Here is a 12,244-nt window from a genome sequence, read left to right as displayed (position 1 = left end):
CCAGACATGCTAACAATCGCAGCTTATGTTAGAACAGATAAACACACTTTTTAATGCATTTTTTATACTTCTGCTTTCACTACAGACCCATGACCCCTGACAGTCCTGCTGTGCCTAGTTACAGTTGCCAAGCTATGATTGGATGATGTCTGTGCAGGGGGAGGGATTTATCAAATGATCAATTCTAACAATTTTTCTCATAAATCGTGGCTGGGATTTGAACCATCAAGGACATTAAAGTACCTCTCTTTCTAGCGAATTCTCTAACAATTACACTTAGTTCAGAAGTCTAACTTTTCTTATTATCTACCTTATTTTCTTTATTGCCAGAACACCGGTCACACATCCACATCACGCTGGCTGATGATTGTAAGCAGACACTACTGTAGGACAACTAGGGTGTATTTTAAAGCAAAGCATTGTCTGTAAGAAAAATAGAGGAGATAATGGGATATCGATCTATTCGCTCAACTGTTAACAATGTACACAGCCCTGCTGGTTCCTTGGAGCAGGTCAATCACACAGAGGATCCAGGAAGTAATGTAGATGCCTGTGTAACCTGTTCCAGCTTGTTTTCACACAGCAAACACATGAATTTCTGCACCACCCTTACATCTCGTACCAAGTCTGCTCACCACTCATTTCCTCAAATTCATAAAGTTTTAAGTCTTGACTGATAATTTTGTAAAAGATTAATTTAAGCACAGTTTCATTGTGACAAAGATTTACTAGTTTTTGTTTTTACTTTTTTTAAATAGCAATTTGGTGCATATGTCACATACTGTGATGCTATAATTTATCTAAATTTGGTCATTACAACATGACTGCCCATGCTTTCCCTTCACCTTGGAAAAAAAGCAAAGGCCAAGCATGGGAGAGCTGTGCACTTGAACAAGTTCACATATTCAGTAGTGTGTGTTAATGTGTATTTGGTTCCCAGGTTCTGGTCTGAATGACGGTCAGTGGCATTCTGTAGAGCTGAACTCCAGACAAGGTCGTCTGACCATCACTGTGGATAAAGAAGAAGGAGGCACCGCTCATGCCAGCACCTCATTCCCTGTTGCCATAGAAAGTCACCTCTTCTTTGGTGGTAAGAGTGGAACAGGTCATTTCTTACCAGTTAAACCTGTTAAGCTTCAAATAGCCACGAGGAAGTTGCTGTAAATTAATCAGTGTGATATGTAAAATAAAATTGTTTTATGTGTTATTTTAGTTTATATTGTTTCACTGGATAAAAGCTGTCATGCGCAATTCACTCTAACTGATGTTCCCAATCTCTCCTGTTCAGGTTGTCCTGCTGAAGACGACAGGCAAGAATGCAGAAACCCCTTTAACATCTTCCAAGGCTGCATGAGTCTCCTGACTCTGGACAACCAAAACGTGGACCTGATCATGGTGCAGCAAAAGCAGCTGGGAAACTACAGCAACCTGCACATTGACATGTGTGGAATCATCGACAGGTCAGTTTCCAAAAAAAAGTTCATTGACATTAGGGAAGACAAAATTATTGTTGCTTTGCTATTACCTCTGACGTAGCCATCACCTAATTTTGGACTGAATTCAATTGCCTTGATCAGTACACTCTCTCACAGAGGTGAGGTAAATCAGCATGGAGCTTCGGCTGTATTGACAGTACTGACCTTTGAGGGATCGCAGACTTGCAGAGTCAAACATGGAGGAGGCTATTATATTAGCTGTGTTGCACCATTTAATTTAATAGAGCCCTGCTCTGCCAGAGTACAATCTAACAAGCAGTCACAAAGCTTCCAGCAGGACATATTTTGTGAGGATGAATGGATTTTGCTGTGCCCCATCCTGGTTGGACTGGGTGCTGATGATGTGTCTGGTTTTGAGTTGTAGCATCATTTCTTGTTCACTCCTTGTAATCAAAATCCACCTACCAGGAGTGGGATTTGAACCCACGAGGACTTATGTCCATTGCATCTTGAGTGCAACGCCTTAACCACTCGGCCATCCTGGTGAGACAACAAATCTTCTTTACAGGTCAGAAACCAACCTTGTGAAGATGAAGATGTGACCAGTAAACAAATATGTGAATCATCAAGTCAATATTTCTTTGGATTTAGTGAATATAGATTTGGGACACGGCGTGGCTTTTGTTAAACTGTTGCATTATACTGCAATAAGAAATAATAAGAAATTCACAAAAACCACCTACGAAGAGTGGGACTTGTGTCAATTGCATCTTGAATGCAACGTTTTGCCAAAGGCTGAAAGCAATCCTGTGAAAATGTAGAGCTCAGCTGTTGCCTGAAGGTAGTTACTGATTTCTCTATCAAAAGCTGAATAAAATTTGCATATTTTCAGGAATACAAGGGGCTGTATCTGAATTTAAAATCTAAACAATTAGTGTTTCATTGCACAGATATGCTTCTGTGGACATCAATGAACACATTAAATTACCAGGAGTGGGGTTTGAACCCACGAGGGCTACTGCCCATTGGATCTTAAGTCCAACGCCTTAACCACTCGGCCATCCTGGTGACAATAGCTGCCTATTTTTAACAGCAAAAAATCTCCAAGATGCTTTTAAGATATGCTGTTGTTATCTGTCAAAGACATTAATCAAGAGCATTTAAATATAGTTGTTCATGACTGTAATCCTGATAACATAGCCAATCAGGTTAAATGAAACCCTGAGCTTAGTAGGTTAAAGATAAACCTTTAAAGGATGATGACCTCATCAAGTTTGTCTTGAATGTCATGTCTCTATATGAAAATCTAGGAGGATGCTTTAAATAGGTTTCATTTGTCTTATAACAAACACACTGCAGCATGAGGAGTGAGGTTTACACTAATAAGGAGACATGACCACTTCTTTTTCTTAAGTGCTTTCATTAACACTGTGTTACAAGTAGAGTGTTCACATAGTAACCACAATTTTGTCAGACAACACATACCATGAGTGGGATTTGAACCCACAAGGATTTGCACCCCTGTAAGACATTGCAGAGCAACTGCCTTAACCACTAAGCTATCCTGCTGGGAAGAGCCACTCAATAAACAGGCCAAAAACCAACCATATGGAAAATTAACTACAGTTCAGACCCAGTTATCCCAGTCATACCCCAGACATCATGTTATTAGATACGGTATGTTGACATGGTACATGTTCTGATTTTCATATTTATTTTGAACCAACACAATTCAACAACTGGGGCCCAACCCTCTCTCTTTCAAACTATTATAAAACATTGAGAGCTGTACAGACAACTGGTTACCCTAAGTACATGACAAAAATACCTTTCTGTTCTGAACAATGGAAATAGAAGTAGTTAGCCTAATAAAATTGAAAACAATACTGTACACACGCCAAATGCAATCTGCTTGCATTAAAAAATAAGATAAATAGATCTGAGGTTGGTGTTAACGAGAAAAGTGCTCCATGGACTTAATAATGACATAAGGTTAACAAAATTGCTGTCTAGCAAGCTAGTTCACATGGCATCAATATAAAAGGTTAAACAAGGCAAAGTTTGCTAGAATAACAACAGCCATGACAGTTAGTTTTTAATGACGTCAGGGCTGTCTCGTCATCGTCTTGTCTTAGTCATGGAAAAAAGGTAGTTGATGAAAATATTTAGTCATATTTTTCATTAATGATATTAACATTAGTCAGTTGGGAATGAATCATAATAATGCATCCTTGTCATTGATACATTTGAATACTGTCAGAGAAAGTTTTCATGAAGATTTTTCTTAAGGTGACTGATATAATTTACTTGTGAACAGAAATTCTTGTGGATTTAACTGTTACTCTTTGTATTCATGTAGCTTTTCAATTTGTCACCTTAAGGACATATTTTATAATAATAATTGTAATTTTGTTGTCAGCCGACCATTTTCAAAGCTTTTTTTGTCTTTCACTTATTCAAATATCTAATTCAGACAGAATACTTTCTCTTGGCTTATAAGAAGAATTTAGTGAGCAGTGTTTTCTAAGTGTTAAACACAAAAAGTTGATTTGACAGAGAACATTTGCTGCATTGTTATTCTGTCAAACACTAGTGTGATTTGTTGATTCTTAAGCAGAACTGCTTCTTCTGTCCGTGATTGTTTTGTTATACAGCATTTTTTGAGAAGCAACTTTTTTGTTGTTTTTGAAACATGATTTTCTTTCCTTTTCATTGTTGGCAGACCAATTTATTTGAGAGAGAGACACACAAATAACCATAAGCATGCACACGCACTCACAGTATCTCCCTTGTGGAATATACAATTATTGCTCAGTGGAAACCAGAGGTGTAATACAAGAACTATGACAATCCTGTTTGTTGTATTTGTGCTGATATTCAACTGTGAACTTTTTTTCTAAACTACACTCAGTTCCCACTTGGAATGGGATGCCGTGGTGGCCAATGGGTTTAAGAAGCTGGCTATGTAATCACGTCCCCGGTTGTGCCACATAATATGTCCACATATTTTTGTGTACTTTTGGTCATGCTGTGCTTGTCATTGTTTGGGTTAAGACCCTTTATTCCAATTAACGGGAATAGTGTCCTTCCAACTTTGTGGAAACAGTTTTTGCCCATTCCTGTTTCAACATTACAACGTCCCTGCACACAAAGCCAGGTCCATAAAGAAAGGGTTTTCCAGTTTACTGCGGAAGAACTTGACTGGCCTGCAGAGCCCTGAGTACAACCCCATCCAACATAACATTGATATATTATTACATTGTAAGGTTGTTATGGAGAAAGTGTTCAGCAAACATACAAATGACATATTGAACACATGAAGAGCAACAGTTGTATCATTCATTTGCATGGTCCATCAAGCTCTTTAGCTGGTCAACGCTCCACTCTGTTCACCAACTAGTCGCTAACTTTGCCTGTCTGCTGGTTGCTGCTGGGTAGTGAGAGCCATGAGAATGAACCAAAACAATGTGCTGCAAGACATTAAAACACTCCTCAGAGCTGAGAGGAATTGCAGTGTTGGGTGACAATTCTCTATGGGTTCGTCACTACAAATTACCCCTTACACATTACACATTCGGTCCATTGTTAACATAAAAATACAGTATTGATTACAACAGCTTTAAAAAAATACCTTTATTAGGTACTGGATATTATTTGATACAACTGTAACAATTGTAGTTAAATTGAAATGACCTGAGAAAGAGAAACAGATTTTAGACCTCCTGATACATATTTCTAATGTAATTTGTGGGTGGCAAGATGATCATTGTATGTTATTGATGGCAATTCAGGATCAGAGCAGTCATTTCAACCTCAGAAGACGAACGGGAGAGACAGGATGGAGAGCAGAACCAATCATGCCAAATTGCAGCACAATTAATGGGACAATTACAGCAATTATAAACCCTTCTCTTGGGCATAAACAGCACGCACAGTAACACACATACAAACACACACATGCCACATATACAGTGAATTGAATGTAAGCACCAACATACACACTAATATTGAAATAACCACATACCCTGCCAGATTAGGGGAATTTGCTCCAGTGGTTTTAATTAAATGTCTCACTGTGTCTGCATTAATCATATTATTATTCAGCAGAATGCAGTTCCTGCATAGATATGACTGCTCACTGGAACAAACCTACTAAAAATTCTGGTTCCCGGTGAAGACAGAAAAAAAGTCTACCATATGCTCTCACACTGTAATCCTGCTGATTGAATTTTGGCCCCATGGGATATTTTGTACTGTAAAAGTCAGGTGGAAAATGGACTCAACAGCACAGCTTCAATGTGGTGGTCATACTTCAGAGGAGGTTATTACATCTATAGTTGTGTGTATGTGTGTGTGTTTTATTGTTGCTGCCTATAAAGTCTATTATTAGCCCAAGCAAACAGCATGACTGGAAATCAAACCCGCAAGGAGCTTCTCAATTACAGCAAAAGTTGAGTGAGACAGTGAGTGAACTGATTGTAAATCTTATCAGCCATCAAATATACTGATGACACTAGAAATCATATTTCATATATCAAAAACAAGAGACACCAGCATGGTGAAGCTCCACCCAAACTGACATTGTTAATTTAAAGTGAATGCTAACTAGCTCACTTTAGATCAAAACAGTAAAGAGATAAATGGAGGTAAAAAACCTGGCTGTAGCATGCTGACAATCTACTGAGTCTGCGTTTTTATTCTGTACAGTCATCTGTTTTCTCTTTAATATCCCTGTCTGAGCAAACACACACTCAAACACTGTCACATACTGTACATTTACATTTAGTATTGAAAATATGCATAATATTATTATATAATCAGAATTATGCAGAATCCCACCACAAAAACACACTATACAGTACACACCCTCAAATACAGAACTGAGAAATGATGAGATGGAATTGGACTAAAAGTGGTTAGTATTATATTATTATGTTTTGTGTGCATGTGTGAGTGTTTGTGTTTAACCACTCGGAGGAACCAGCCAGCCCTCAGAACAGATGGAGTGCAACCTATGTGGATAAGATCAGTCAAATAAGTCAGATGCAGTGGGTGAAAAGAGCATAGAAAGGTCCAGACAGGAGCAACTAGGGCTGGGTATCGTTTAAAAAATAACAATACCAGTACCCATAAAGTGATATCGATACCAATAGACTATTTCATTCGATACCTTTTTTTTCTACTTCATTTGATACCCATCATGTGAATGGAAGCATTCAGTTGCGTAAAATGCCACCACTCCTCCCCATCCAAATGATTTTTACATGAATACATTTTTAAAGTGTTCAAATTAATGAAATATATTTTTTAAATAACTGTACAAAACTGTACAATGAATTATTATCACCACAGACTGTATGAGTTGTAGCTGCTGCAGTAATGGGCCAATCACACGTCGCATTACACCGAAGAATGCTTGTGGTGATTGGCTGCGAGCAAAACCATACAAATATTCATCATTTTATTTTCTAAATCTGGGTACAAAAAGGATCGAATGCAGGTATCGTTAGAGTGGAGAGGTTCAATACTTTTTGGTACTGTGTTATTTCGGTATTGAGTACCAATACCCGTCCCTAGGGACAACACAAAGATAGTTTTTCACATTGAATGCAAAAAAATGAAAATATTTATCAAAACCTGTCTTGCAAACAAATCAAGAAAAGTGCACATAGAGCAAGAGACGAAGAGGCTGTAATGTAACATGCCAACAGGCAACATGTTTCCTCAGACAGAGCAACACCTAGCAAGCAAGATGCATCATCTTTTTTTAGTCCTCTCTGTCTGTCTGTCTGTTCGTTTCTCTATTTCACAGTTTAGTAGAATGAAGTCAAATTATCGTTATGTATCTTCCCAGTAACAGTGTAGATCAGAGGCTGAACTGTGTTAATTTCATCAAAATTGAAGAATCTGGAGAAAATAAAGCCCTGTAATGATGTCAAACTACATTTTCTATCATCTCAAAATAATCCCTGGGTGAATCAGGAACCCAAGGTTTTCAGTTCAGTTGTGTTTTTTTTAAAAATGTGATCGTGCTGCTATTGCACAAACAAAAAACAATTGATTATTTTGTGTTAGGACTAGGCTAGTGAACCCAACTGCAGCACAAAGAGACAGGATGCAGAGAATAAAGCTGCAAGGCAGTTTATTGCTGGGCTGGTAGCTGGGGGACTGGGGTGAGGGCTTGGGCATGAAGCTGGAAACCTGGGGCAGAGGCCTAGCGGGGCAGGGGGGATGCTGAGGGGAGCCAGGCAGAGCAGGTTCCAGAAAACAGGGAGGTTTTTGTGTGAACAGAGTCAACGATCTGGTGACAAGGTGGATGCTGAACCAGGTATTTATGCAGGATTAATCATGATGAGTGGCAGCCGATTGCCTGACTCCGGTACACCTGTCTCCACTTCTTAAGGGCCTGTCACCTGTTTCCACACAGACACACAAGGAGGGGGAGAGGGAGAGAGTGGTTGCGGTATAGGTGGAGGAGGAGGCAGAAGTGGAGGGTTTGACGTTTTGAGCGTGGAAGTTCATTCTTGAACAGCATATGGAACAGAATATTCAAGCTCAAACATCTACCGACAGGCTTTTTGTAGCATTGAACGACATCTCATGGTCTTCTTTAGTGAATGGAAGTGGCTCAGGTGCTTTTTTCTTCTCCTTTTTTGACAGCTTTTTCAAAAAGTGCTTTTTCTCCAAAGTTTTTTTGGCTGTAAAACCTTGAGAATTGTTTCCAAATGTTCAAACTGCCAAATCAAGAAAATAAATTTTTCAAATCTGATGTTTCTGTATTTTTTTAAAAGAATATATACTATTGTAACAAATTTATCTCTTCTTTCTTACCTGACAGCAAAAATAAAACCTTCCCTCACACATCCATCAGAGTATTATGAGAGTAGTATCTTATTTTTGGAACCACACAATAATGGTATTACAATACGTACCTAATAATAATAGAATTGAACAGCTAAACAGCATGTCATGATCAGGTGTAAAAAATGGATAATGTATAATCAGAAATCAAGCTTCAAGAACTTTTGATGTGACGGACCACGTCAGGTCTCCAAGATCTTGTGTAGGCAGATGTCTGTCTTGTGAACTTGACAGACATTTTGATAAATTCAAGCAAAAGAAATTGTTAAAAGAGGGCAAAGACCAGCTGTAAATTGAGAATTTAAACCTGTAGCACCTCTTCTCACTTAGAATATATTTTACATATGTTTTATCGTCAATTTCTTTCTTTATCTTTCTATATTATGTAGGGTTACTTAATTTTGTGTATATTTTTGACTGTTATGCACCACAACACCAAGGCAAATCCCTTGTATGTGCAAACCTTCTGATTTTCAAAATCACAGCCATCCTTATACGATGGAGTTCTGGCCACACAATATTTAGGATGTTATCATATGTATTTTCAAGCCAACACATTTTTCAAAGGTTTCATTGAACTACTGTACATCCACCATTGAAAAAAAAAGATGCAATGAAAGTAAACACTGAAGAAAAGATTTTTAATCTTCTAGAGGAAGGGTGAGCAGTGGTTCAGCTGAATTGTCTCTCCAGTCATCATTAGAAGCAAAGATGTTACAGATGGGTCTTTTTTTCAATTCAGCAACCACCCACAACATGTTACATAAATGGAAAATATGACCTCTACCAAATATTAAAATGAAATACTTTCTCTTCACACTAGTTACGTTATTACTGACCCTCCTACACACATTTGACCATGACACAAACAACATACTTTAGTAAACATAATTTAAAATGCTTTCTGCCCATTTAATAAAAAAAGCTTTATGTAACAGACTAATTTTGAAATTTATTTCAAGCATTTTTTTAGAGGATAGAAAACATTTTTTGCTGATCATATAATCTATAAAGCAACCCTAAAAGTTCAGAGATTTGATCCCGATGGCAAGTTTTTCCTGTCAAAGTGTCTACAAACAGACTGAGGCTGCTTATTCAAGAAGATATAAGATAAATGACTCAGCTAAAGCATAAAAGATGCTTCAGATGCTTTTTCAAACAATAAAAAGTCCTCTCCATGATAACAGATGAAAGGTGTTTTTTTTGGCATTGAGTGCTTCTTCTCCTTTTTCAAAGTTTTTTGGCAGTAAAACTTGAAGAATTGCTTCCAAATGTTCAACCTGCCCAAAACAAGCAAATGGATTTTTTCAAATCTGCTGTTTCTTTATTTATAAAAGAATGCCATGGTAATACATTTTTCTCTTCTTTTACTGACAGCAAAAATTAAACCTTCAAATTCCTCCTACACACACATCTATCAGAGTATTGTTTGAGACTGAAAAAACAACTTCACAATAAACTTTTCTCTCTCTGTCTCTCAGGTGTTCTCCTAGTCGATGTGAACATGGCGGCCGCTGCAGTCAGTCCTGGACCATCTTCCACTGTAACTGCTCTGACAGCGGCTACAATGGAGCAACCTGCCACAGCTGTAAGTCACCTGTCAGTTAAACAACATCACCATATGGGCCCTGGACAGCAGGGCTGGGTTAACCCGCTAGAGTGGTGTGGACCCCTATTGACCCAACCTGGCTACTAGAAATGACGCAAGCCTGCATGCTAGTTCAGGCAGTCAACTGAAGTCAGCTGCTACTCTCATGTGGCATACACTCTCACTGCAGTGCAGTCTTTTAATCATGAGGGTGTACTTAAGCCACTAGTGCTCTGGTCATTCTATTGCTGCATGTCTGCTGCTACACTATGAAAGATATACTCTTGCTTTCTGCTACTGCTGTTCATACAGCATTTCAAAAATCCCAACTTCACCCCAGAATCCACCTGTAGGCTGAGTCCACCTTCTCCTAGGGAGAAAGTCAGCATCCTCATCAGAGCGTATATGTCAAACATTAACAGCATATATTACATTCACATGAAACTCTATTCCATTGTGTCCCGGTAGACTACTGATTAAGATGCATGCCACATAACTGCAATGTCTGTGGTTTGATTCTGGCAGCAGACCTTTGTTGCATGTCATACCTCTCTCTCTCTCCCCAGGTGAATGCTTGCCCCCTACTGTGAGGGGATCTGGTTTGGCTCTGTTATGCTGTGGGGGGCATTTTGCTGTTATAGTTTGGGTCCACTTGTCCTCTTAGAGGGAAGGGTCACTGCAAATCAATACAAAGTTGTTCTGAGTCATCACCTTTATCCTATGATGAAACATTTCTATCCTGATGGGAGCGGTGTCTTCCAGGATGACAATGCCCCAATTCACAGGGCATGAGGGGTCACTGAATGGTTTGATGAGTCTGAAAATGATGTGAATCATATGCTATGGCCTTCATAGTCACCAGATCTCAACCCAACTGAACATTCTGTGGCAGATTTTGGTGTCTCATGTTTGAAGTCACTGTTCACTTTTTTATTATTTAAACAAGACCAAAATTCATTAAAAAAACACTTCCCAATCATAATGATATAAAGAGTAATTTGGGCATCATTATGTTTCCCCCTAAATGAGTTTGCTGTTGCAAATTAGAAGTACATAATCACTATTTCTGTGAGACATGGTTGGAGTCAGGGAGAGAGCAAGAAAGAAAGCTATGCTGCCATATCTCTCTTTTTAAAAATGGTCATTAGAATCAACTGTGAGAAAAACCAAGCAATAACAGCACATAATGAATTTCTTTTTACAGACAGTAACTTATGCATGCAGTAATTTCAGTCTAGAAGCAAACTGAAAAGATCAACAAATATGACTTATTATATACGTATTAGAAAACAGAGCAAACACTGAAACAACAAAGGGATTAAAATAAATTAATAAAGCAGCCTGGAGAAACACTGAAACAACAAAGGGATTAAAATAAATTAATAAAGCAGCCTGGAGACCACTATTAATGTTCTGTGTTGGTGACACAGTATGTACACGTCAGTGGTGTCCATTATTTAATTTATGCATATATAAAGATACTCAGAAAACTTATAATAGTGGGAGTGCCAATCACAGATGCACTTTCCAGCAATACTGTGCAGTGCAGTTATAAACTGCACACTTCCCCTGTGATGTAGAGTAGGTGATACGGTGCAAAGAACGAAAAAGTGTGAATAATTCTGCAGAATATTTATGAGACCATACTGAAAGAATAAATGAGCCTGCAGCTGTAGAGGTTGAGCAGGTGATCCTCCTAATGAAACGACCACATAGGTCGATTGCACCTGCACTCCAGAATGACCCACAGGAGCAGTTTATAATATGCTGCAGAATGATGCTGTGATTAAGGTCTGGTTAGGTTTAGACACATAAACTACTTGGTTAGGGTTAGGGAAAGATCATGGTTTGGGCTAAAATGATCACTTGAACCTGGTGTGGGTTAAAGACTACTTCCTTGCTACTTCTTTAAAGAGGAGGAAGAAAGTAAACTACTTCTTCCTTACTACTTCCTTGAAGTTAAGACCTTCATCATCATGGCAACAGTAAAAAACTGTCCTGCAGTAAGAAATGTGACACTCGCAGTTGGAAACGGAAAGCAAACAGCGTTCTCCTGCATCTATTTACATCTCGCCATCCACCCAACACGCCTCCTCCTGTGAAAATTTGTGACCTTACATTGACATCATCTCAACTTCCCCGGGTCATAATTATAATTAGGTCATTTTTGCCGGCTGAATTTTTGACCTATAGAGTCGTTTTTTTTCTTGTGAGCACAGGCTGGATTTACTAGTTCTGTGCAGACTCCCTTAAGTAAAATCCTCAAGACCAAAAGAGAAGAGTTTCCCACACAGTTCACCTCTGGTCTCATTTTTATTGCCAATGTTTTTGTGAAACCTTTTTTTCTAACCACACTAAG

General features: G+C 38.5%; 1 protein-coding gene and 2 non-coding genes across 3 annotated transcripts in view; 1 reads left to right on the top strand and 2 right to left on the bottom strand.

Moving 5' to 3' along the window:
- The window catches only part of LOC121909245 (contactin-associated protein-like 4), a 120,613-nt gene that overhangs the window by 68,523 nt on the left and 39,846 nt on the right, over positions 1–12,244 (top strand). The window contains exons 9-11 of the mRNA XM_042429710.1: positions 941–1,090; positions 1,289–1,460; positions 9,779–9,885. Coding sequence (XP_042285644.1) covers positions 941–1,090; positions 1,289–1,460; positions 9,779–9,885 — 429 coding nt within the window. The remainder of the gene's footprint in view (positions 1–940; positions 1,091–1,288; positions 1,461–9,778; positions 9,886–12,244) is intronic.
- On the bottom strand, positions 1,899–1,981 carry trnal-caa. The gene has a single exon. It is a non-coding gene; the product is annotated as a tRNA-Leu (tRNA).
- On the bottom strand, positions 2,422–2,504 carry trnal-uaa. The gene has a single exon. It is a non-coding gene; the product is annotated as a tRNA-Leu (tRNA).

This window comes from Thunnus maccoyii, chromosome 12 (assembly GCF_910596095.1).
Source record: "Thunnus maccoyii chromosome 12, fThuMac1.1, whole genome shotgun sequence".
Lineage (NCBI taxonomy): Eukaryota > Metazoa > Chordata > Actinopteri > Scombriformes > Scombridae > Thunnus > Thunnus maccoyii.
This window is presented reverse-complemented; position numbering and strand designations above follow the sequence as displayed.